The sequence below is a fragment of the Micropterus salmoides genome, unplaced genomic scaffold (genome assembly GCF_014851395.1).
Source record: "Micropterus salmoides isolate LMB-PRFRI ecotype aquatic unplaced genomic scaffold, ASM1485139v1 Ms_hic_scaffold_8, whole genome shotgun sequence".
Lineage (NCBI taxonomy): Eukaryota > Metazoa > Chordata > Actinopteri > Centrarchiformes > Centrarchidae > Micropterus > Micropterus salmoides.
This window is the reverse complement of record NW_024044570.1, coordinates 89,904-116,207: the sequence shown is the minus strand read 5'-3', so window position 1 is coordinate 116,207 and position 26,304 is coordinate 89,904. Positions and strand designations below refer to the sequence as shown.

Sequence of the window (26,304 nt, the reverse complement as noted above, 5' to 3'; positions counted from 1 at the left end):
AATTTCACATAGCAGGACACGTTGCATTTTATCTCTTCTGTTAGGAGACTTTTCAGAGAGGAACACTGTGCACTGTAACAGCACCTCTCTTATGTGTTTCTAATAGTTTTTGGCAGATAAACATAGTACTTGTTAATTTGAGTTTAATTGGTTTTATCCTTCAGGGGAGCCGATGATTAAAAATAATTAAAACAGAGACGAGCCTTTCACTCTGCTGCAGAGACGGATCAGAAAACTGTAGATTTTTCTTTCGAATCAGCAGAAATCCTTCAGAGAAAAATGAAATATTAATTCCCATTAGTCAGTGGATGTAGCAGCTTCCTGTTTAGTCATTATCACACAAAATGTACACAATCATCTACACATCTTTTTACAGCATCAAGGTGTTTGTATAAAAGAAATCCAAACTCCGTAGAGCTCAAACTGACAGTCGCTCTGGTGTTGTAGGCATGAACACTAAACCCGGCGAAACATTTGGCTGCAGAAAACTTCTTCAGACAGTCACTTCGTCAGTCAGGGAGCAGAAATAAATAAAAATAAAAATCAGCCTGTTGTAAATGTGCACCATGTACACTCGCTTAAGGAATATTAAAAACAGTCTGTTTATCTCCTGTTTAAGGCGATTTGGAGTCTTCCTGTCCGAACGGTGAAAAAACAAACTGATCGCAGCCTCAGTGGAATCAAAGTAAATTCTACATTTGAGTGCAGATGGTGCAGAGCCTGGCGGCAGAAACATTCTCTCAAAGTGGTGATTAATAAACTTGAATTACTTAATTAAACCAATTTAAGAGCAGGAATTATCATTTCATTTGCCCTCTTCTTTCTCTTTTGTACATCTTTTTTTAGAACAGACAAAACCCAAATGTCTCGGTCCAAAATTAAAATCAAATCTGAGAGTGTTGAGGGGACAAACTGGATGAAACTGAGACCTTGCTGCTGGTCATCTATATTATAAAAATCCCCCCTCACACCTCCCAGGCTCTGTGAAACTGTGAGTCAGCGTTAAGTTGTTTTTTTGCAGCTGGATATAAAGCTTGTTTCTCTTCAGAGTTTTCGGACTCTACACGGCCTGCTGTTTGTCCTGAGCCGGGCTCGTGTCCTCGGCCTCCTCTCCTCTCTCCTGGTTCCAGTCTCGGAGGCCCTGAGGCAGACTCGTGTCCTCCTCGAAGCTCCCCGTCCCCTCCACAAAGTCCTCGTACGTCGACTTCTCGTCGAACGGCCGTGGGCCCAGCAGCTCCAACATGTCCGCCTTGTCCAGGACCTCCTTCTCCAGGAGACGCTTCCCCACCTGAAGAAGAAGTCAGGGATGAATACTTTACTGCTACTTCATCAGCAAAAGGGAGAGAAGGCGGAAATTTTATTTAACGTTTTTTTTTTAATCATTTCTCAGTCTTGGTAGAAAAGTCTTTTTATTACATGAATCTCTTAAGTTAAAAAGACAACGGTCATTGCTAAAAACTAAAATTAAATCCTTTAAAAATCAGCTGATATTACTGAATGTACATTTACATTCAGCTGACGCTTTTAACCAAAGCGACTTACAACTGCTATACATGTCAGAGGTCGCACGCCTCTGGAGCAACGAAGGGTTAAGTGTCTTGCTCAGGGACACAATGGTGGATGTCTCACAGTGGGAATCGAACCCGGGTCTCCCACACCAAAGGCAAGCATCTTATCTATGCTGCAACTAAATATCAAAAGAACAATCCTTCTCAAACCTCCGAAGCAACAAAATAGTCAGCACACTCAAATATAAGTACTTCAAAGTGTTAAAACTGATTAGAAGACGTTTATGAAACACAAGTTTTGTGTTTCTCCACCTTCCACAACATTTCACAAATCGTTCCATCGTCTCTTCTTCTCTGGAACTTTTCTTCTCCTTTGAGTAACAAGATGGTAAAAAACTGAACCAAACTTACGCAGAGGTCCAGGTAACACCCATGACGTATCTCACCATCTCCACCAGCTCCTTCTTGTCCTCAATGAGCTGCATGGTTCTCTGGTACGCTCGCTCCACCAGCTCTCGGACCTCCTCGTCAATCAGCTCGGCCGTGGCCTCGCTGTACGGCTTCTCCATGACCATCTCACCCTGCCGGGGCAGGTCGAACGACACCTGCCCCACCTTGTCACTCATCCCAAACTGCACCACCTGGAGGGGGGTGCAGGAAGGAGGCACCGGTGTCACAGCAGGAAAAACACTCTACTGCTAAATCCAGGATCAAAGCAGGTGTGTGTGTTGTGTACCTGAGCGTAGGCGGACTGTGTGACCTTCTTCAGGTCGTCCTGAGCTCCGGTGGTGATCTTGCCGAAGAAGACCTGCTCGGCCACGCGGCCTCCCAGCATCATGCACATCCTGTCGAACAGCTGCTCCCTGGTGTACAGGTACTGCTCTCTGGGCAGGTACTGGGCGTAACCCAGACCCTTCCCCCGCGGGATGATCGACACCTGGACACACAGCAGAGACATGTCACCACTCTGCTCTGCAGTGGGTACATTAGATCACTTTATCTGGGAAGGTGATTAATAGAACTGCATCTTGGTCAAAAGAGCAACAACAAAAGCAACCAAGCTGATAAAAAAAACACCTTTCAATCAATTCACAACTTTCCTGTTCAGTTTTACTTCTGATTAAATTGCACATTTTCAGAATTGGCTGTTCCGCTCACTGTCTTTAAGTTATAATAATGTTTCCCAGGAGAAACCTGCTACGTCCTCACTCTAGATCCTAGAACAGAAAACTCTCTGTTTTTGAAAAAAAGAAATTAAAGACCTTTCTTTTTCATCTTGCTCTTAATTCCAGGTAGTCCACCTTTGTCAGCGTCTTTGAAATTTCCTGTTGCGTCCATTGTTTTTAACATTTTATTTTGTTTATTGTTGTCCATTTTCATTTTCAATCCTGAAGTTGTAAAGTTATTGCATGTACAGTGCTATACAAATAAAACTTTCTTGTTTTTTCTTTAAAGCATTTTCAATTATTTGTAATTTATTTTTTTATCACTTATTAATTTTCTATTTATACTTTTATTAATTCATTTTAATAATTGTATTTTGAGTGTTTTTATGAACATCTTTTTTTATTGGGATAATATTTAATACAGACTAATTTAAGTTTTATTCTGACTCACATCAAGTTTAAAAAATTTTCAGAGATGTACCAAACAGAGTATAAACGTGTGCATCAGCAGTAACAGAAAAAAAAAAAAAAACCTTCAGCAGTGGGTCTGCGTGCTGCAGGAACCAGCCCACGATGGCGTGACCGGCCTCGTGATACGCTACGGTCTTTTTCTCTGTGGGCTGCAGGACCTGAGTCTTCTTCTCCAGACCTGAAAACAAACACACAGACAGACAGTATCAGTTATGTTATTATTCTACATCATGAAAGGTTTTAAAATAGGGAACATAATCATGACGCAGAGTGAGAACAACAAAAACAGGGAATGAATAAAAACACCGACCTCCGATGACCCGGTCGATGGCCTGTTCGAAGTGTTTGCCGTTGACGGACGGGTTCAGGTGTCTGGCTGCGATCAGAGCTGCCTCGTTGCAGACGTTAGCGATGTCGGCTCCTGATTCATTCACAGCGGAAAATACAGCCGTCAAACATCTGAAAATTCTGACACTGAACACATTAGTTATACTTATTAATATCAACATTGTTTTTCTGCAAGCAGCTCTAAAATGCTGGTTTGAGCCATAAGAAAAAAAACTTTAGATTTTTAAGGGTTTCCAACTATTTCTAAAAAAGGTATTTATTTTACTTTTCTCTGGTGTTGCGTGGAGCAAGAAACTGACTGACTACACTATCATATTTTAAATTCCCCTACGTGTCTCTAACAGTCTTAACGAAAGCACTACATTGTGATGTAGCTGTCACATACCTGTGAATCCCGGGGTGGCGGCGGCCATCTTCCTGGCGAGAATGTCTTTGTCCAAGCTGGGGTCAATTTTGATTGGTCGCAGGTGGACCTTAAAGATGGACGCCCTGCCCTTGATGTCTGGGGGACCTGAGTGGAGACGAGAGAATCAGTTACGTGATGTGGGAGGAAGCAGGCTGATGGAGAGGATCCATAAATCTTTGGATCTTTGTTGAATCGTTGTTCTACAACTCTGCGTCTGCTGAGATTAAACAACTGTTGATATACAGACTAAACCAAGCCTGTGCACATGTAGAATAACAGAATATGAATATAGTTAAAATTGTGTTATATATAATGTATCTATGAAGCGGATAGCTTTGCGTGCTCAGTTGAGATCTTGTCAGTCTGGAAGAGGAAAAGCTGATTTATTCAATGTGTCGTCTCTGTGGTGCAGAACACACGTTAAATTTTGTTTTCTACGGTCTTTTACTGGGAACGTTGCATTACTTTGTTTAGTAAAACAGAACCCATTCTTCACTCTGCTCCCATCAGGGCCTGGAAACAGGCTCGCTATAGCAGGAGTTTTACCCCCTCTGCCATGGCACTACTCAACAAACCTACTCGCTAAGTAAGAAAGTATCTTTGATTTGTGTATAAATGTGCCGTTTGATATGTTGTTAGGCGAGTTCATCTTGTTTAAATGTGACGCTATGTATGGAGAAATGGTGGAAACAAATTTCCTGAAAAAGACAATAAAGAATCTAAACTAATTTAATAAAAAAAATTCTCTGATTCATTGTTTTGTTCTCAGTAACGCCGCTCACTCGCTTTATTCACTCTCTGCATGGGGCCAACTTTGAATCGTACGTTTACAAACTGCAACCAACCAATTCTCTAACTCAAGTCTAACTCATTTAATCCAATGACCTACTTTATTCAAATTGAGGATTTTTAGGGTGATGACGAGTGAAAACCTCACGAGACGCTTCAAATGTAAAAAAAAAAACAACAACCAAAAAAAAGACATTCGGTACAGCCCTAATGAATCTTTATCAGGATACATTTTACTCGTGCAGAGGTTATTTTCTTTCTCGACTGATGTAGAGCTGAAACAACAAAATTATTTGGCTATTTTGATAACCTTAAGGTCATTTTTCACAGTAAAAGTACAAAACATCTGATGCTTCCAGCCTCTCAGTTAGAAGGATTGCTGCTTTTCTTTGCTCTACAGTAGACAGAATATCACATGTCAGCGGGGGCTCCAGGAAATAGCTCGCTCGCTCTCTCTCTCATATATATATATATATATCACTGCTCAGTGTTGAACTCTACCTATGTAGATCTGCCTGTCAAAGCGACCCGGTCTCATCAGGGCAGGATCCAGGATGTCGGGTCTGTTGGTTCCAGCCAGGACCACCACATTAGTAGCCGTGTTAAAACCTGCAAAACAAACAAAAGACGGGCGGTTAAGACCTAAAACCTCACAAACCTGAAGAATCACACATTTAGTTCATGTCCAGCCTACCGTCCATCTCCACCAGCAGCTGGTTCAGAGTGTTCTCCTGTTCACTCTGACCTCCAAAGTTCCCTCCTCCCCTCTTCCTCCCCACCGCATCGATCTCATCGATGAAGAGGATGCAGGGGGCGTTCTTCTTCGCCATGGAGAACATGTCCCTCACCTGCAGAGGAGAAAACTCAATGTAGGAAAATGTCTCCTGAACTATCCACCAAAAGGTTATCTCAGAGAGTTTTTCACGAGGCAGGGAGGACGTTCCCCACCCTCCTCTGGTCCCACAGATATCTGATCTGGTTTCCTTCACTCACCCTGGCAGGACCGACGCCCACAAACATCTCCAGGAACTCGGAGCCATTTACAGTGATGAAAGGGACGTTGGCCTCTCCGGCTGTGGCTTTAGCCAGCAGAGTCTTCCCCGTCCCAGGAGGTCCGGACAGCATAGCACCCTGGGATACCACATGACAAGACATTTAACTCATCAATAAACTGTAGACAGTGAGCCTGATTTAAAAATGATCGTCAGTGATGTAAAGGCAAACTGATGGGGCATTTTGGGGGTTTATACAATCTCAACTTTTGAGATTTAAAATAAAATAAGGAGTGAATGAGTTAACAATCCCAAACTCTTCCTGGCTGCTTAAAATATAACTAAATTAAAAATACACGTTTTTAGATTCAGATATGTAAAAAGTTGACTCATCGACTGAGTTACTGGTGGAAGTTGCGGCAATGACATCCCATGTGCCAGACTCGGAAACTTTTGTTAGTTTAAACCTAAAATGCTTACCACACTCTGAAAAAACAAAAAAACAAATCACACATCATTCTGCTGCTTTTGGGTGTGTTGTCGATTATTTTGGTGACGTTTGATCCAAAACTGAGCAAAAACAAAAATGTTGTGCAAACTGTACAAGTTACAGCACGATACAGAATATCACTGCAGACTCACCATTGAACGGATGTAAAAACCCTTTGAAACACTTGATATCGGCCATCTAGAGAATGTCTGTGTTGATTTTGGTAGCGTTTGAACAAAGACTTGTGGAGATATGGATGTTAAATGATTTAGCACACTCTGACTTCACTGTTTTAGACTGAATATACAATCATCTACAGCAGCTTCAAGGTGAATATTTAGTAAAATCCCTGCTAGTGTAGTGCCCTGTTAGTCTGTGCTTGTATTTTTTACCTTGGGGATCTTGGCTCCGAGGTCCAGGTACTGTTGTGGGTTCTTCAGGAAGTTGACGAACTCCAGGATCTCCAGCTTGGCCTCCTCACAGCCGGCCACGTCCTTGAACTTCACTTCAATGTTGTCCTTCATCATCTTCGCCGTAGACTCGCTCATACTGAAGGGCCCGCCCCTCCCGCCACCGGGGCCTCCTCCCATTGGTCCTCGCCGCAGGGTAAAGAGCAGGAAGCCAATCAGCAGCATGGTCGGTACCATGCTGATCAGAAAAGAGCTGGGACAAGAGAGGGGGGCCGTTATCATCTGGGACGGAGGAAACGCCCTGCTGGCGTTCTCCGACTGTCAAAAAGTAGAAATATTCCTCTTTTTTTGGTTTCACTGGCAACATTAATATTTGTGTTAAACCCACCCGTCGCTCTCGGTGCTGTAGACGACAGCTGGTCGGTGTGACGCCTCCAAGCCGAGCTCCATGTGCGCCGCCTCCAGGTTCCTCTCAAACGTGTCGACGCTGCCGATGTTGAACCAAACGTAGCTCTGCAGTTCGCATAAAATTTCATGATGTGACTTTGAGCCAGTCGAAAACCTTCATGCTATTTTTATTGCTTTCCTTTGATTGGAGTAATTGCCGTTTTTGTGGTAATTATTTACAGACCAAAATAAATTCCAATTTCAATACAGACAAATATCCAGAAGGTTACATTCATTTCAGCTGACAATTCAAATACATGAAGAGCAGACAATAGAATTTAGTTTGGCAAGATGAGTATTTGTTGACCTTGATTTCATACAAGATGTTTTTCTGGTCCCATTTTCACAGCTTGATTTTAACGTTACACACAGGATGTTTGGAAAAATGCAGCAAACATTATTACAAATATACTAAATTTCATTACAAGTTAGCAGAAAATTCATTTCTGTGTCGTGTTTCAGTTTCGTCTCACCGCATCAGCGTCGGCTCCCGGCGCCAGGATGACTCTGACATACTGTTTGTTGACGACCTCTAAACGTTCCACCTACGCAGTAAAAAAAAAAAAGAAGAGAGAAATGTTTTTTTAAACACATTTTTATTTTGTTTTAAATTAAAAACAATGTATTTGTGCCTGAAGCTGAAGATTTTAAGTAAATGCAGGACCAAAAGCAGCAGGGCTCCAGCCTCCTGTTTTACAAGGTGTTCAGGTCTACAGCGGATGATGCATCTTTAAACTCAGCCACATTCATTTCACTTCATCTCTATGGATGTTCAGAACTGATTTTCAGCCGATGCCAGTTTGCGAGTGCTCCTCACCATTCCTCTGCCCACGTAGCGGTGGACGAAGTCCTTCCAGCTGATCTCTTTGCCGTTGTCTCTGAAGTAGAAGTAGAGCAGAGCCGAACTGAGTCCGGCCACGGTGACCGCCAAGTAACGGAAATCCTTCTCATCCCAGGGGAAGTCACCCTGAGGGGCAGCAGACACACAGCCGAGCGTTACGTCTGAACGGGCTGACCAACAGGTGATGAGGAACACAGGACATTCACCGGACCGAGCTCTGCAAGCACTGCTAGCATTTTTGCTTAAAAGATTACTTTTACAACTAATCAATTTGGATTTATTGACTAATTGTTGCAGCTTTAATAATATTTCTTCTGATATCCAGCTGCTAGATCGCATTTTCAGAGCCACCTACTGCTGTTATGAAAAAGGTTTCACTTTACATATTTCTCTTTTCTCTGACTGGATGAATTTAAAATAAAGCCAACAAACATTTTTTCCCACAAGCTGCCTTGAGATAATATTTGACATAATTTCTATTCAATACTTTTTTTCAGGTCAAAATAAGTCCAACAATTTTTTTTGTCAATTTCCCCCCAGGACTGACCATAAAGAGACTGGCTGTGTAAAGTTAAAACAGCAACTCTAAAGAAGCCCAACTTCTATTTTTAGTGTTTCCTTCTCCTCCACAAAAATCTTTAATCATCATATGATAAAATACCTGTGCAGGCATTAGAATCCATGCTGACATTTACATTTCTTCACTTTACCTTTTGCATTCGGCTCCACCAGTCTTTTCCTCCGCCACTTCCTCCTCTCTTCCCTCCACCTGGTCTACCTGCTCCTCCTCCTTTTCCATCTGAAACTCAGACACGATCACACATCTGTCAGACAAACCAGCGTTTCCTCTCTGGTTTCCAACCCAGCTCTGCTTTCAGTGAAATTATAACTTATCAGGAAAATGTTTCTGCAACTGATTTTGCGGTTTCATGACTGAATATAAATCCTGCTTTTCTTGCCTGATAAAAATCTCTTAGGTCAAAACGTTGCATCAATAAAAACCTTTGAGGGTTCACAAATTCTCTTTGTTTGCTGCTTTTTTTGAACTGCACCTGAATCCACCTTTTGTTCTTCAGACACACAGCGGCTCTCACCTTTGGGTTCAGTGGAGTACAGTCGTCGCTGAGCCGCCTGGAACCTGCGACAGGACAGGAAGTCAGCTGGAGTCCGACCGACGTTCTGGAAAAGACCACAGAGACACTGTTAGCATGCTGAATACACACCACAAACACCGACCTGAGAGGGTCTGCTGAACAGCTCATGACTCTGGTTTATATGACCAACACCTAGAACAGGTAAACAACTGCACGCTGAAGGTCACACTTATTTAAAACACCTGACCAGTTAATTCTGAACTGCATTAGACTCTATCAGCAGTGGAAATAATTAAGATGTGGGGGACATGGTCAAAAGTAGCTCAGAATGATCTTGATATGTGGACAATCTCGTTCACACTCTTTTGGTCTGGGTCCGTTTTTCCCTGTTTAAATCTTAATGCTACAGCATGTTTTTAGAACAAGTTAACCTCATCCCCATCAAGCACCTTTGGGATGAACGATAAAACAATAAAAGACACATCATCACCTGGGTAACATGGGGAAATATTGACGCACTAACGCTTCACAAAATGATGAGCAGTTACTGAGGAACGATTCAGGAACGACCTGATCTAAGTACTTAGTGAATAACTCTGAATTGAGGACTATACTGTGAATAATGATGATTTACTCGAGGACTGAGAGGCATTACTATAGTAATTAAATAAATTACTTAATACATGCTGTGACTCTGAATCAGCCACTGAGCGGAATAAAACTATTAACGACTAACAACCTGATTACTTAGTTACTTCTCATAATAATTTAGTAATATGGGATTACTTAGATACTCCATCGACACATCTGCCTGTATTCACATGTACCCCATCTCTCGCTTCACACTTGTTCTCTCTCTCTCTCACCTGTGTATCACACTTCTTGATGGTTTTTAAAAGTGCCCGGTTTTAGGTGGAGCTGCAGCCCCCTCGCCTGTAACATCAAGTCCCCTGCTAACATTACTGTGCAACTTCCTGTCCCCACACAGAACAAGTCAATATGATGTAATCGATGTAATTGGCTTGATCGGATTAATGCCGAATTGAAAAATAGATTAGAATCAGGCAGATTGGGTCTTAAATTGAGTTTCATTGCTAATGATATCTCGTTTTTAAACAGACGCGCCTTAAAGTGAATGGTTTTGCAACGGGATTCGGCACGCAGTCGCTAGCGAGATATACGTTCCTCTAGACAAAGAATGGTTAGTTTAAATCTAGGTTTCCAACCCACGTGGAGAACAAATATGGGTCATTAAACCCCCTGATAAACGTGTACACTTCTTGTACAACAGTTATCCGGAAAACCTCCACCTTCTCTTACCGGGGCAGCGGAGCTTCGGTATCGGGCTGTGAAAAGCCGTCCTACCGTCACCGCGGAGAGCCGCGCTCGGGCTCCGGCAGCCCGGTAGAGAGGCAGGGTGGCCGCCGAGAGAAGCCTCAGCACCTGAGACATCCTTCCCGTACCGCTTGCCCAGTCTTTCAGTCCAAAAACACAACGTTTTCCCTTCAATTTCCTCCCCTGAACTTCATCGTGTCGCTTTTACAAATGTTATTGAGCTGCGGCGTGAAATGTCAACGGCAGGGTGATGTAAAGGTCCGAAAGGCTTTCTCTTACAGAACCTGCCGGAAATTATTGTAAAAGAAAAGATATCATATTTATTCTAAATGTCCCCTAGATCTGATCGGGACTCTTTATTATAAAACAAAATACATTACTAATTTAGTGCAGGTAGTCGTATGTAATTCATTTTAAGATTGCTTTATTGCATTCCGGCATGTAAAGAGCCAACACTGGGTCCTCATAGCACATCAGCTCTGTGATTGGCTGAGACAGAAAGGCACTCAGTTATTCAACTGCTCGTGTTACCAAAACACGCGGTGACATTTCTTATATAACGTGTCAACATCTTAGTGTCAAAGACATCATTAAAAGTCATGTTTATGAGCTGTATACTTTCCGTTGCTGAAGAGGCCTACTCTTTATACTGATATACAGTCTGAATGAGAAGTGAATAAATAAGATGTTTGCATGCTTATCCTAAATTAAGAGTTTCCCCCCAAAATAATGCGGTTTGCAGTGGAAGTAAAATGAAACATCAAATAACAAGATATAAATGTTAAATATGCATTTAATAAGTAACTTAAAGGGATAAAACCGACCTTTAATGTTTCTATGCACCGCTGCTGTTACATTAATTACAGTATGTTGATTAAAATGTCAGCATCACACCAATCGCAATAAAATATTTAAAACTCAGCACAGGTAACATTGAAACTGGACAAAACACAAACAAGCACATGAACTGGAGAAGTCCAAGTTGTAGAAAACAGAGACCCTCTCCATCCCTGGTTACACTGCGTTGAAGCTGCAGCCGGTCGTCCTCTGAGCGCTCAGCTTCCTCTGTAGGTGCTGTAGGAGAACCGACTCATCAGCAGAGGGAGGTGGAACCTCTGCTCCGGGTCACTGATGGTAAACACAACCTGGAAACACAAACACACACGGAAACAAGTCAGCAACACAAATACAAACTGATAAGTTTATTACAAATCAAACTATTGCGTTGATAAATAATTAGGTTGCTGCAGACTCTCAGCTTTCCATGGAGTTATTTATCATGATGTTGTGATGATACCTACTGACATATTATTTTATGATACACATTACTGTTGTCAAAACTGACGCAAGATTTCTAACTAAAACGTGCTCAAGCATCAATCCTGAATCTGCGTTGTGTGACTTGTGGTCACTGGTCACATTGAAAGTGTTTTCATAAGCAGCTGCTGAGCCAGCAGGACACTTCAACAGGATGAAGCTTCTGACGTCTGCTGAAAACTACAACGCCCATCTGTTTTAAGAAATCCAGTGTCTTTCAATTTCTAAGACGCTTATAAAGATTTCCATCTCCGTCTATTCATTTTTTAAAACCTAAACAAACCAGCCTGGTTAAACCAGGAATGATTTTTTAAGTAACATGCAACTGACACTTATTCATTATCTGGTGACTATTAGTTGTATAATTGCCAGTGGCAGCATTAAAGGTGCAGAATGACGTCCTAATTAATCATTAACAAACATTTGAGTACTAAAAAAAGAGTTGTTGTTCTTAAACTGCAGTAAGATGCAAGAATTCTAAGATGATCCTTTTAAGGGTTAGGACTACAAGTAAAGCTTTAAAAGTGTTGTTAGACTGCAAACCCATTACAAACATGTTGTGCATGCACAGTAAGTGATATCCTGATCCAGGATATAGATGATACAGCATCCTAAACACTGAAGCTCACCTCGACATATGGGTAAAAGGAGGTCTGACCCAGATTCTCCCAGTATGAACCCGTCTCAAAGCGCAGCTTGTACATGCCGGGGACGAAAGCTCCTCGGGTGATGAGTCCTGGGCATCGGCCATCTTCATTTGTTGTCCTAAAAATTTGTTGTAAAGGTTCAACTATTAAAGGATGATTTCAATATTTGTAAACACATTTGTTTGCATATTTTGATGTGGAAATGACTTGTAGGTATAAAAGGTTCAATATCATGGAGAGGATCCCTACAAGGGACTCCTGGTGACACCCTTTGTTTTTAACAGGAAACTGAAGTCTCGCTCAAGGACAATTCTCAGTCTGAAATCTCGTACGAGGCGAGTTGTTGCAGGAAGGTGGAAACGAGGGAGGAGAGTTTTTTGTGTACACAGAGTAGCTGCAAGCAACACCTTAATTCTAAACATTTCTCCAACAAAGTCCATTTCAACCCCAAAATATGTGAAAATATGTCCCAGGTTTAAAATACCGAAATGACCTTTTAACTTCAAACCCTCAGAGAAAAGCTCTCTGCTGCCTGCCTGCAGTGTTTTCATCTTCTTGGTCTTCTCTCACAAAGAATCCGTTGAGGCTGGTCACACATTTTTTATAATACAATTCAATATCTTCTCCTTGGGTTTTGTCACAGTTGTCCCTGTGGTGGCTAGAATAATTAATATGACTTCAACCTTGACACAATCATCCTCATCATGGCTACCTGTGGTCCTTTTTGTGCCCCTGACCTGTGGACCTTTAATCAGAAAGCATCTAGCAGGACATATGCTTTCATTTGGAAGCTAACTTGATTTGTAGTTTTGTGCAAATGGAAATCAAACATCGTTGAGCATTCGTAGGTTTAAATGTCAGGTTCTGATGTTAACCGTTACCTATGCAAACGTTTCAGCAGCAAAGTGATGCGTTTTGTCCGCAGGTTCAAACCCTACCCGACGCTCAGCATGTTCCAGATCATCAGCTTGGAGTCGAGTCGGTGCAGGCTGAGGGCCATCCTGGCTGCCGGGACGCCGTCTCCAGTGTTCAGCACGTGAGTGGTCAGAGGGCAGCACTCCATGATCTGCTGGACAGGTGTGGACAGGTCAGCTTTACCTGCAGGACCTTCAGTTACATTTACAGTCTTAACTGGCTTCATTATAAAACAGTAGGAACAATTAAATAAAAACCACGATGAATCTCACTCACCATGGCAACTGTGAAACAAGTGACAGCAACTCAGTAATAACTTTGATTACTGTATATTCTCTTAACTTTTTAATCTAAAGCATTATTAATTAATGATCCTTAAAGTCCCCTTGTTTAAAAAAAAAAAGTAATTCTCTACAACATTAAACATTCATGAAAGGCAGAGTTTCACAGCAAAAAGATCTCAGATAACCTTCCTCATCAGGACTGTGTGGGTGTGGTTTCATAAAATCTGCATGGTCATCACATTTTGATTCAGACTTTCCTAAATCCTGATTGGTGCACAGAAGTATGCGACATCACTTGAGTCCTGCTCACGTTAAACCAGTGAGAAGAACTCAGAGAAAAAAGAAACACAGAAATCTCTTTGTTTGGCTGATAATTGTTTGTTTATGTAGGAAACCACTGAAAAGCTGAAAGAGGAAATATGTTTTCAGGTCCTTTGAAGACCTTTAATGGAAACCAACAGAGGAACAAGCTTATGTTAACCGGCATTGTATAAAAATAGGAACAACTCTTTGTGATTAGTGTAGCAGACCTAAAATTTTTAGTTATGCATTGTAATAAATTTATGAGAATTGATACCCAATTATGAATTAAAATTCATAAAATCAAATTTCCTCGTAAAGGGCACCACCGGAGTTGTTATAATCCTAGAGTCTCCGGCCTCTAGGTAGTTTGAATAATTATACAATTATTACTAGTGATCAGTTAGTTAATAATCGCTCAATTATCTTAAATCAGTCAGTCAGTCTCATATCTAAAGGGTCAATTCTCTTGGCAGGAACTATAAATAGGTAACACACACAGCTCTTGGTTATATTACAGTGAATTTATTCTCTAACTAAGGTGATAAAAAGATGGTTGGATACAGGGAACATAAACATTTGCTGAACAATGAGCCTGGAGGTTATAGGTCATAGAAGAGCTAATGAAAGTAAACTAATGCTTTAAGCTTTAAAATGGACATCTGATCACAGAACGTGTGTTAAGTCTTACTGCTTGTCGACAGCCTGCTTTTGGCCTGTTGGCCACTCTAGCTGCCGATCCTGGCTTTTTGCTAGGGATTCTCCAGGGTTCTCCGTGTCTGATTGAAAACGCCTCCTCCTTCTGGCAATTCAGCTGTTTTCAGGTTTCCTTCGTTGTAGCTGGCGAGACCACGTGGCTTGGTCTGACCTCGACGAAAAAGGCTTAAAATGGAACTTGGTCGTTCCTGAATTAGTCCAGTGTAACTTAACGGACTGATAACTTTAACAAACAAAAGAAATAAAGAAAATAAAACAAACTGAAGGCAGATCGATGTCTCGGCACTTCAGGTGTGTAGCTTCAGGCGAACAAAAGGCTTGTTTGTTTCGCTGGCCGAGTCTGGGCGTGTGGCCTGGCGAGGCACGCTACGCGCGTGCCGAAGCATCCAGAGGGCAGAGGGGAAGAGCGAGAAGAGGGAAGAGACTAAGAGTCTGGCGAGCAGGTCGCGTGTCGCTCTTTTGTTGTCTGGGCCGTGGTTCCCCAGGGGGCGTCTCAGGTTTCCCCAGGAACTGCCTTTCTAAACTTAATGTTTAAAGAAAAGAAATCTATTTGCACGTATTATAATCAAATATTTTCCACAATCGAACCTCAATGGTTGAACGGTTGTACTGTTCTAAGCATTTGGTAAATTGTCACATTATTGGTCAGTATTTTTTACACATTTAACGGCATTTCCGACGAGGGCATGTAATACTTATTTCGTCCACTTGGGGGAGCTCAGGTTACATGAGGAAAGCTTGGATTAAATCAAAGATCGTCTCTCCTTAGGAACCGGGGAATTTGTTGATTCATCCTTAAATTCAAGCTGGCGATTAAGAGTATAGTAAAACATTTCTTTGTCATCATTTCTAAAGGAATTTTGTAGGAAAGTATTATGAACAAGCATTGATTACATTAGATGAAGGAGTGTCTTGCTGAAAATAAAAACACTGCACAAGTAACTTCTTTTCAGCACTAATATCAACAACAGATAGCAACAACAGTTAACATAACTGCTCAAATAGAGGCAAACGTATTCAGGCAACTAAAGATTTAATTAACTCAATTAAATGCTTTGAGTCTTTGGAGACTGCAGTCCTTTTACATTGAAAGTTCAGTGTCTGGACCATGTCACACTTGGGTGAGACAGGGGTTTTCCTTTTTGATGTGGTAATAAAACAAAGAATAAGGTCAGTTGCCACGGAAACGTGTGTGGGGGGGGGGGCAGTTTTGATAGGCTGTTCAGGGAGATGCCAATGGCTGGTTCGTGTCCCTTTGTCAGTTTAACAGTCAGGCCCCGCGTTATCAGCTTCGGAATCAAAAAGGTGCCAGTTTTATGGTCGGGACAGCACTTAGAGAAAGCAACTTTGACCCCTCCCCTTCTTCTCTGGGGAGGAGAAAGGAATTTAGGGTAGCTCCAAATTTATTCCATGTAAAATGCACAAATCCACACCGTTGTTCACTACATTAGCAACTCAACTGCCTGAGGCAACTTCACTGAGTGATGCACAAACCTGCTGTTCACTGATGTTTGTTTCTGATTTTCAATTTGCACGAACACACTGTCTGGCCTGCAAATATCACGTTAATCAGATTTAAACAATGTGTTTCTCGGTAAATCTGTGGCACAGAAGAAGCAGTGAGTCACATCATGTTAAGAGGGGGGTGGATTCTAATCCAATACCCGTCTTTTTTGCGTCTGCTAATTGTCTGTTCTGTGTGAGCTGAAGATAAATCTGGTGTGTGTGCTCAGCCCTGGCTCTGTAAATGGGAAACCCCAGTTTACTTTCTAGTCCACAAAGACATGCTGTTGCTGTGATGTTAGCTATAGCAGCAGGAGAGTTCTGAGTATCGCAGTCTGGAGCTGGGTTACCGTCTCATCCTCTCTGCATGTTAGCTTCACAGCCTCAACAGTAGCCAGAGCTCATTCCCTCCTCCCTACCCCCTCTGTAGGGAGCTGTATGTAGAGCACTTTCAGACACTACTCCCATCGTTATTTCGGCGCCGGTATTACGTCATTGCCGTTAGACAATCAGTTTTTTCTATTAGCGCGATGCATGATGGTATGTAGGGCTGGGTTAGTGACCATCGGTGCTATACTACTTTTCAAAATGCAGTGATTGAGTGGACTATACATTTGGACAGCACTACAAAATGGCATACAAAGTGTAGGGTAGTGGGTGATTTCGGACACAGCCACAGTCGGCGAACCCACACCTTAGCTAAAACATACCCAGAATTCCCAGGAAACAGTGAACACTGCATATGAAGAAGGTAAAAGACACACTCCTATTTCACTGTCAGAGTTAAGATGGACAGTTTAAAAGAAATATTGAGATATTGTCTTTTTTATTCCATGGATTCTTTTCCCTTGTCAAAACTTGTCCCACATTACCCACAATGCAATGTGACTGCTGACAGTTCTGTCTGAGATTTGGGTGTGTTATGCTAGTAGTGGCTAATGTAGCCGCTAGCCTGCAGCAGAGATGATCATCAGGCTACAGAGGTCTGGTGAGCTCACTTCTTTCTAACGCCACTTCTGTGTGTGTGTGTGTGTACACACACATACATGTACTACTACTCTAACACCTGGAAACAAGCATTGATAGTTAAAATCTATTATACGCAGGATAAGCGGTTGACGATGGATGGATGGATAAATTAATTAGATTTAAATGAGCTTACATTGTTTCGTTACACATCTTTGAAACATGTCGCAGGAATTTATTCTGTCTCTCTCAAGAATTTAAAAGATCAATGGCGGACCTGCAGATTAAAGCTCTGTGCTTCTTAGTTAAACAAACAAGTCCAGGGACATTTGACCCTTGACCCTCTCTGAGCTTTTCCTCCCAAATCTCATGATCCACAGTAAGAGTTGATGAGCTGTCTTGTGAAGGCGAGTCTGACATTTTGGTACACGACATTTATCAACCTTTGCATATCAACAGACCACAAGTGGGGTCCCAACCCAAATACTGAGAAACTCTTGAGCTAGTCCTTGTGTAGGAAAGCTGTGAGGAGTAATCAACAACATGCACATGTAGATTAAAAAGGACAGGAAAAGTCAAATAAAACATTAGGAGCTTAAAAAGATCTACGAGTAACGTTGAAATATTGATCCTGGCTGAACAAAATATGGATAAAACACGTGTGAAAAGATTTAAATCCCTTCTCTGGATACAGTTACAGAACATTTACACAGTGGTGATACTTTGTAAACAGTCATAAAATGAAAGTGCATTAGTGTGAAACCCAGAAACCTCGTGTCTCAGTGAGTTTCAGTGTAGTTTGTTGTAAGAGAAGTCTTACCTTGGTGTGACTGCACGTCTCTGCTGCAGCAAACTTCATTCAGTTCCTAAAACTCATCCAACCAGTTGTACTATCACTGCACACGCCCACTACTCAGAGTCACTTACCCAGCATGCACTGCAAACAGACATGGTGTCAAAGGTTGCCCCGACTCTAATGAATCATTAAAACCAGTTCCCTTCAGTAAACAATGTGTTTCAGTGTTTGGTAGTGGTTAAACTGTTCATACATGATAAAGATTTACTGATCTAATTAAAACACAGACCGTGTAATGTTACACACACTTTGGTGACGTCATGTGATTTAATATTTTATTGTAGCATAACTGTTGCTGTTTTGATATCTTTTCATAGGTTTTCAAATACTTTTACGGTTCTTTATTCCTAAAGCAACAGTCTTGTGTTGCCAGACCTTTGACTACAAAGTCAGTTCAATTCAATTTTATTTATATAGTGCCAATTCATAACTCTCATTACACTTTTCAAATAGCTAGAACCTAGTCTTTGTAGTTTTATTTACAGATACCCAACATACCAGCCTCGACTGGTTGGGTTGAAAGACAGAGGGGGGGGGGGGGGGGGGGCAACAGCCACAGCCAACACATAGAGACAGGATGCAAAATTAGCAGCAGCCAAATGTTGGTAAAATGTGCAAATAGCTGGTAGATTTACTTCACTCAGCAGCCAAAAAACCCTATTGATAATCTATTGTGTGGCTGGTACACCTTGAAAAATCACTAGCCATTTGGCCGATGGACAAAAATGTTAATTTTGCACCCTGCACAGAGATGTAAAATAATGGCCATGGTAATAGTACAAGCAATGAAAGTGAATTATGGTTATAATAAATATTTATCCATATTTGCTGTGGTTGACAATTTGTTTAAAGATGCTTTTGATTTGTTTTTGTTGTAAAAATTAAATTCTTCTCAGTTTTCCAAACTCAACAAAGTTAACAGTCAGATAAACAGTGAGCTGGACGAAAATCTGGGGATTTAAAGTTTGACATTTTGTGAAATGCGCTTATTTGCTCAGTTATCTAACAAGAAAAAACCTTAAAAATGCAGGTTTTGCCACTGGGCAGTGAGCTTAGCTTAGCATAGAGAAATGAAGCGGTGTGAAAACAACGTCTCGGGTTACGTATGTAACCCTGGTTCCCCGAGAAGGGGAACGAGACACTGCGTCGGTTACGACACTATGGGAACGCCTCTAGGCGTAGCAGGTCTGAACGTGAATGATGCTAGAATGCTAGAATGGTAAGGTGTGACGGAATAACCGGAGGAGTATAAAGCACACCTGTACACACTCATCATTAGCTTAAACTATGAAGCAGGCGCTTCAGGCGGGGAGAGAGGTGCGGCGGGCCGACGCAGTGTCTTGTTCCCCTTCTCGGGGAACCAGGGTTACATTACATACGTAACCCGAGACGTTCCCCTTCGAGGGAACTCGAACTGTGTCGGTTACGACACTATGGGAACGATAGGGAACGAAGACACTTGCGCATAACCCAAATCAGATGGAAAGGATTTCCCCTCGGGGAAAAACCCTTGGTTCTTAGCCACCACTGCAGGGGTCTCATGTGCAGCAGTCCAGATGGTATTACGCTGGACGCAGCCGCCAGGAGACCCAACACTCGTTGAAAGTGTTTTACAGTGATGGCGTGGCCTAACTTTACCCCTTTCACGGCAGCCAATATGGTGTCGACACGTGCCGGAGACAATTGTGCCCGCATCGTTATCGAATCCCATACTACCCCTAGGAATGTAGTCCGTTGGGTGGGCGCCAGCACACTCTTCTTTGCGTTGAGCCTCAGCCCTAAACGCAGCAGATTAGCCAGAACGACATCTCGATGCCAAACCGCCAACTCTCGAGACTGGGCTAGGATGAGCCAGTCGTCGATGTAGTTGAAAATCCGGATGCCCTGGAGCCTCAGCGGGGCCAGTCCTGCATCCATACACTTGGTGAATGTGCGAGGGGAAAGTGCCAGGCCGAATGGAAGAACCCGATACTGGTAAGCCACACCCCCGAAGGCGAACCTCAGGAACTTCCTGTGAGAAGGACGTGGACATAGGCATCCTTTAGATCTATCGTGACTAACCAGTCCTTGGATTGGATGTGCGTCACGATGGCGGGGATGGTGAGCATCTTGAACCTGAATCTCCTCAGAGACCGGTTTAGAACCCGCAGATCCAAAATAGGGCGCAGCCTTCCGTCCTTCTTGGGGACTATGAAGTACCGGCTGTAGAACCCGGCGTCTCTGTCTTAGGGGGAGACACGTTCCACGGCCCCTTTCCTCAGCAGAGTAAGAACTTCCTGTCCCAACACCGGACGGACCACAGTCCGAACCACCCCGTTGAATTTTGGAGGGCGGGTTTTGAACTGTAGTCGATACCCATCTATGGCAGTGCGCAGGATCCATGGAGAAATGTTCGTCAGGCTCCATCAAGCCTCTGCAAAGTCTGCCAACGGAACCAGCCCCTCGGGGCTGGTGGTCGGTGTCTCGTGTGATCTTCTGGTGGACCCCTGAAGCCCCAGAACGGCAGGGGAGAGCCGCCAAACATCCACAGTGAGTGAGTCTGAACGCCGCCTGACTGAAGACCCTCGGGGCAGGCAGTACGGCGTGGACTCGATGGTGGCTGGTGCGTCCCGAACGTGTAAACGGCAGGATAACATCACCAGTTGCCACGGCGGAGGGGACCTCGGTCAGCCTCCGGGGGGGGTGGGGGGGTGCGGGAGAGGACCTCCCTGAGCTCCGTCGGGACTGGATGACGGTCCTCAGATCATGTCTCTCAGAAGGCTGAGGTTGAGAGCGCCGTCTCGCTGCCCCAGCTAATCGGAGGGGCCCCCGAGAAGCGACACTCTGCTTCCTCTCCTCTCGGTAGGAGCTCGTAGAGGGAAGGGACCTACGCCTGGCAGCCTCAGCTGCCTTGGGTCCAGACCGGCGAGGGAGGTACTGGCGGAACGCTTCGTCCTGCGTCTTAACGCTCCGTGGTTCTGCGAAGCTCCGCCAGATCTTCCTCAGAGTGACCCCCTCTCTGAACCATCTCCTGTAGCAGGTCGGCTTGGTAGGCTTGAAGCACCGCCATGGTGTGCAAGCTCGCACCTGCCTGGCACGCTGCCATGTATGCCTTCCCCACGAGCGTAGATGTGGTGCGACATGGCTTGGAGGGTAACGCCGGCTTCTCCAGGGAGGACGCAAGTCGAGCGGAGAGATAGCTCGCAAGCGCATCCTCCACCCGAGGCATCCTCCCATAACCACGGTCCCTAACCCCCATCACATTACTGTAGTTCAGTGATCGGGGTGTGGAAAGCGGTGTAGAGAAGGGTCTGCCCCATGATTTACTCAGTTCATCATGTAAATCAGGAAAGAATGGCAGAGACCGGTGTGGAGGTGGCGCGTGGTGCTTAAGAAACCTTTCATCAAGCTAACCCTCCTCGGAGTCGGATTGCTGCAGCGTCTCCGGATCCAAACCACGAGTGGTAGAAGCCGAGAAACGGGCTCCCGAACGAGGAAAGGAAGCGTCGGAGCCAGCAGTTGAAGGTCGGGAAAAAGCCTAAGCTGTCCCGAAATCCTCCGACAGATCACGCAGGGAGCAAAATCCGCCTATCAGCACCTCTAAAACTCTCTCATTGACATGTCATATCTTGTTTGTTCAATCTCCACAAAAACTGAAGCATAAAAATGAAGATTAGATGTTTTGCAGGGGTTATGCGTCAGACTATTTGGCTGGGAGATGAAGTTACTGGTCACGGCCAAGAAACAATCTGGCTTAATGTTAATTTGAGAGCTTTAGAGGTGCTGGTATGGGTTTTTTGTTATTCTCCCTTTTTTCAGCTTTTATACTAAGCTAACCAGCAAATAAGCGCATTCCCCAAAATGTCAAACAGATTGCATTTAAAAGCACTATTTGGTGAAACGACAAATTCAGGAAGTGTAAGTTTAATGTGTCCAAGAGTTTTACTTTGGCAGTTTTTTTTAATGCTGTGCAAATTACCAAGCTCAGGAAAACCATAAACTGCTGCTTTGACATGCTTTGTCATGGCTCCCACAAGAGGTCGCAAGATTAATTTGAGGGACTATTACTAATGGGAGGAAAGTAGAAAAACATATTTATCCTTGTGTCTTTTGAATTATTAGTGTATTATTTTACTTGTTTAGGACTCAAACACTGTGTAGCTGCTGATGAGGCGTTGCAAGAAGACACTGATTAAGGGGTTTGAGGAGATACACGGCAGAAAAACAGACCTTTGTGAAACAAGACTTCACGGCTCAACATTGTGCTAACAGCTTCCATTCATCTAGAAAGAACAGGCTTTATTTTTAAGGTGGTTTTTGTCCCTGCGGCACTGAGAAAGAAAAAATAATAGCCTGTATGCTTTGAAGTGTGGAAAGTCTTGTGATTGACATTGACAGCCAGTGAGAGTGGACATTCTTGAGTCTTTAAATCATCATAATTTACTAAATTAGACTGGAGCGGGTTAAATTGGTCAGCAGTTAACAGCCAAATAAAAGATCAATCTTCATCACTCTTCTTGTTTTCCTTTCATTAAAGGTGACACTGATGTTAACTCTGGCTCACTCTCTTTCTTCCCTACAGGTCACTGCTCACCTACTTTTTCTTCTTGGCGTTTTTCAGCTTGAACTGTTTGAAGTGTCTTAGTTGTTCATTTGTAGGATTAACCTAGATGTAAAGCAAAACCAAGAACTAAATTTCTCCCAAACCTGACCTTTGGTCTCCCTTTAGAGAGCACTGAATCAATTCTTACTACTATACTAGTTTTAATTACTACAAAAATACATGGAGAATCTAAGAAGTATTATTACACACACACAAAGCTCCAACAACACATCTTTTTTAGGAAAAATACCTTTACTACACTCACACTGAAATCGATTACATTTAACACTGAGGACAAACACAAAAGCACCATCAGCAGAAACTACAATGAAGCCAATTAAATGATTCTGCACTTTGCAGTTACAGTTTTCTATCATTTTTCTAGGTTTGAAATAATATTTAAGTATAAAGAGCCACTACTGTACACATAAGTACACATAAATATTTTTTAAACTGACAAATATTTTACATGAATGTTTTAAACATATTTACAGTCAGTCACAGTTCTCCATGTTGTCCAGCAGGGTAAACATGCTATGTGTTTGACTTGACAACAGTTTGGTGGCTTTGCTTTCCGTAAAACGTCTCGGGTTACGTATGTAACCCTGGTTCCCCGAGAAGGGGAACGAGACACTGTGTCGGTTACGACACTATGGGAACGCCTCTAGGCGAAGCAGGTCTGAACGTGAATGAAATCACTCCGATCCTATTTGCTTGTTGCTAGAACGGTAAGGTGTGACGGAATAACCGGAGGAGTATAAAGCACACCTGTACACACTCATCATTAGCTTAAACTATGAAGCAGGCGCTTCAGGCGGGGAGAGAGGTGTGGCGGGCCGACGCAGTGTCTCGTTCCCCTTCGAGGGGAACCAGGGTTACATACGTAACCCGAGACGTTCCCCTTCGAGGGAACTCGAACTGCGTTAGTTACGACACTATGGGAACGAGATACCCACTGAACCGTGCCGAAGGAAGGTAAAGAGTGTAAAACTGAATAAATGTGTGCGGAGTGGCCCAGCCAGCCGCTACAGAAACATCCTGCCGTCACATGAGGTGGAGGATGAAATGCCTGCAGCACTGTGGACCCTGCCGCACAAGAAGGCACTTTAGGGATGTATCCTGGACGAGGGTGCAGGATAGCCCTAATATTCCCCGGGGCAAACTCCAGGCTTTGCGGGGAAACTGAAAGCGCTTGGAGATCCCCCATCCTCCTCAGAGAGGTGATAGCAAGGAGAAAGGCCATCTTGAGGGTCAAGTGCTTAGCCTCAGCTGACTCCAGGGGTTCGAAGGGGGCCTCAGCCACCGCCCCAAGAACCACTGCCAGAAGTGGGAACCTTGGACCGAGTCGCAGGTCTCATTCTCCAGGCACCACGGAGGAAACGTACAACCAAGGGAAGTTTCCCCAAGGACCCCTCCCTCAGAGGGGTGTGGAAAATAGCTGCCACGTACACCTTGAGGGTGGAAGGGGAAAGACCAGCAGAGAACCGGTCCTGGAGGAACTCAAGTACCTGAACCACCGGGCAGGTAACAGGGTCCACCGACCGCTCCCTACACCAAGTGGAGAAAACGCTCCACTTCAGGCCGTACATCCTCCGTGTGGACGGGGCCCTGGAGTTCAGGAGGGTCTCGACTGCTCCGGCTGTTAGACCCGCCTCTAGGTACTGTGCCCCCTCAGGGGCCAGACCCACAGTCGCCATATGGCGTGGCAAGGGAACCCGGCCCTGCGCCTGGGACAGCAGGTCTCTCCTCAGAGGGACCCGCCACGGCGGGCCGTCCAGGAGCGACATGATGTCCGAGAACCACACCCGGGTTGGCCAGAACGGGGCTACGAGCAGTAGGCCGACATTGTCCTGGCGGACCCGCTCCAGAACCCCCGGGAGCAGAGCGACTGGGGGAAAAGCGTACAGACGTAGCCTCGGCCACGAATGTACCATGGCGTCCAGACCCAATGGGGCTGGAGGAACGAGAGAAATCCATAGTGGGCAGTGCGTAGTCTCTTAAGACGCAAACAGATCCACGTCTATGGGGCCGAACTCTTCGCACAAGAGCTCCACCACTTCGGGGTGAAGTCTCCATTCCCGGGGCCTCAGCCCCTGCCTCGACAGCAGGTCTGCTCCCTGATTCCCGGGAGATACATCGCCCTGAGCGATAGTAACCTCTACTGGGACCACAGGAGGATCTGACGCGCCAGTCTGTACAGAGAGTCCTTTAGATGACTAAAGAAAGACTCCCCTACCCCGGTCTTCCCTCAGCTCCGTCGGGACTGGATGACGGTCCTCAGATCGCGTCTCTCAGAAGGATAAGGGTGAGAGCGCCGTCTCGCTGCCCCAGCTCCTCGGGGGGCCCCCGAGAAGCGACACTCTGCTTCCTCTCCTTTCCGTAGGAGCTCGTAGAGGGAAGGGACCTACGCCTGGCAGCTTCAGCTGCCTTGGCGTCCAGACCGGCGAAGGAGGTACTGGCGGAACGCTTCGCCCTGCGTCTAACGCTCCGTGGTTCTGCGAAGCTCCGCCAGATCTTCCTCAGAGGGACCCCCCCTCTGAACCATGTCCTGTAGCAGGTCGGCTTGGTAGGCTTGAAGCACCGCCATGGTGTGCAAGCTCGCACCTGCCTGGCCCGCTGCCATGTACGCCTTCCCCACAAGCGTAGATGTGGTGCCACATGACTGGAGGGTAATGCCGCAAGTCGAGCGGAGAGATAGCTCGCAAGCGCATCCTCCACCCGAGGCATCCTCCCATAACCACGGTCCCTAACCCCCATCACATTACTGTAGTTCAGTGATCGGGGTGTGGAAAGCCGTGTAGAGAAGGGTCTGCCCCATGATTACTCAGTTCATCATGTAAATCAGGAAAGAATGGCAGAGACCGGCGTGGAGGTGGCGTGTGGTGCTTAAGAAACCTTTCATCAAGCTTACCACTAGCCTGTGGTGTCTGCTCCTCCTGTGGCCAGTTGATGTTGATGTTGATGTCATAGTCGGGCGCCGCCAGATGACGCCGCCCCGACACCTGGAAGTCATCGTCCACTACGCTGAGCACGTCCGCCTCCTCGGAGTCGGATTGCTGCAGCGTCTCCGGATCCAAACCGCGAGCGGGAGAAGCCGAGAACGGGCTCCCGAACGAGGAAAGGAAGCGTCGGAGCCAGCGGATGAAGGTCGGGAAAAAGCCTCAGCCGTCCCGAAATCCTCGATCCACAGATCACGCTGTGAACCCCATGAGTGAAGCCACCGGGCCGCCTCAGCGGCCGCAGGGCCCTCACCACGGGGAAAACACATCCGGCCATCCTCGGAAAAGAGAGCAATGCTGTACCTCAGTACCCGCACGGAAAGGGCTTCGCAACAGGTGCAGGCAGCCCCCTCGAGAGCTGCCCGGGCGTGCTCCATCCCCAAACATGAGATACACATCTCATGAGAATCTCCATCCGTGACGTACCGAGGGCAAGAAAAAAAACACACCTTCTGTACATCTGGTTGCCGGACATGCTGGTAGACTTCTTCTTCAGGTAAGACATACTGCTCGTAGGACTGGAGTTTTCTTCAAACAACATACAGAGTGCCTGCTGAATAGAAAAAAGCTAATGATGAGTGTGTACAGGTGTGCTTTATACTCCTCCGGTTATTCCATCACACCTTACCGTTCTAGCAACAAGCCAATAGGATTGGAGCGATTTCATTCACGTTCAGACCTGCTTCGCCTAGAGGCGTTCCCATAGTGTCGTAACCGACGCAGTTCGAGTTCCCTCGAAGGGGAACCAGTCACACAAAATCTCGTGAAACAAACCTTGTGTCATGAAATGCAAGTAAAATATGACGGAGGTGGCACAACTAAAAACCATTGTGGTGGACAGACGTGAGGCACATTCAGCCCTTGGATGTGTTCGTAGAGCTGGATACCTGACCTAAAGATGGCGCCCATTCAGTCCGATAA

The 26,304-nt window shown here is 44.7% G+C and overlaps 3 protein-coding genes across 5 annotated transcripts in view; 1 reads left to right on the top strand and 2 right to left on the bottom strand.

Moving 5' to 3' along the window:
• Positions 1-26,304, top strand: part of LOC119893037 (RNA-binding Raly-like protein) — a gene marked incomplete in the record, with an annotated part of 233,791 nt that overhangs the window by 206,002 nt on the left and 1,485 nt on the right.
• LOC119893035 (AFG3-like protein 1) lies at positions 302-10,556 on the bottom strand. Its single transcript, XM_038704956.1, has 16 exons — positions 10,283-10,556; positions 8,963-9,047; positions 8,579-8,667; positions 7,845-7,994; positions 7,501-7,572; positions 6,969-7,093; positions 6,563-6,833; positions 5,682-5,819; positions 5,383-5,536; positions 5,190-5,297; positions 3,879-4,004; positions 3,456-3,566; positions 3,208-3,323; positions 2,245-2,445; positions 1,955-2,149; positions 302-1,288 (listed from the first exon to the last, which is right to left on the bottom strand). The coding sequence occupies exons 1-16, from the start codon at positions 10,412-10,414 to the stop codon at positions 1,061-1,063; spliced, it is 2,301 nt and encodes a 766-aa protein (XP_038560884.1). The 5' UTR covers positions 10,415-10,556; the 3' UTR covers positions 302-1,060.
• LOC119893038 (5-hydroxyisourate hydrolase-like) lies at positions 11,073-17,909 on the bottom strand. 3 transcript variants are annotated; one of them, XM_038704962.1, is made up of 4 exons: positions 17,767-17,909; positions 13,200-13,327; positions 12,244-12,379; positions 11,073-11,442 (listed from the first exon to the last, which is right to left on the bottom strand). In XM_038704962.1, the coding sequence occupies exons 1-4, from the start codon at positions 17,803-17,805 to the stop codon at positions 11,353-11,355; spliced, it is 393 nt and encodes a 130-aa protein (XP_038560890.1). In that variant the 5' UTR covers positions 17,806-17,909; the 3' UTR covers positions 11,073-11,352. The 3 variants fall into 3 exon arrangements, with proteins under 3 accessions (XP_038560890.1, XP_038560889.1, XP_038560891.1); XM_038704961.1 differs by having other exon boundaries at positions 13,200-13,330; positions 17,767-17,899; XM_038704963.1 differs by lacking the exon at positions 17,767-17,909 and adding an exon at positions 14,452-14,497 and having other exon boundaries at positions 13,200-13,330.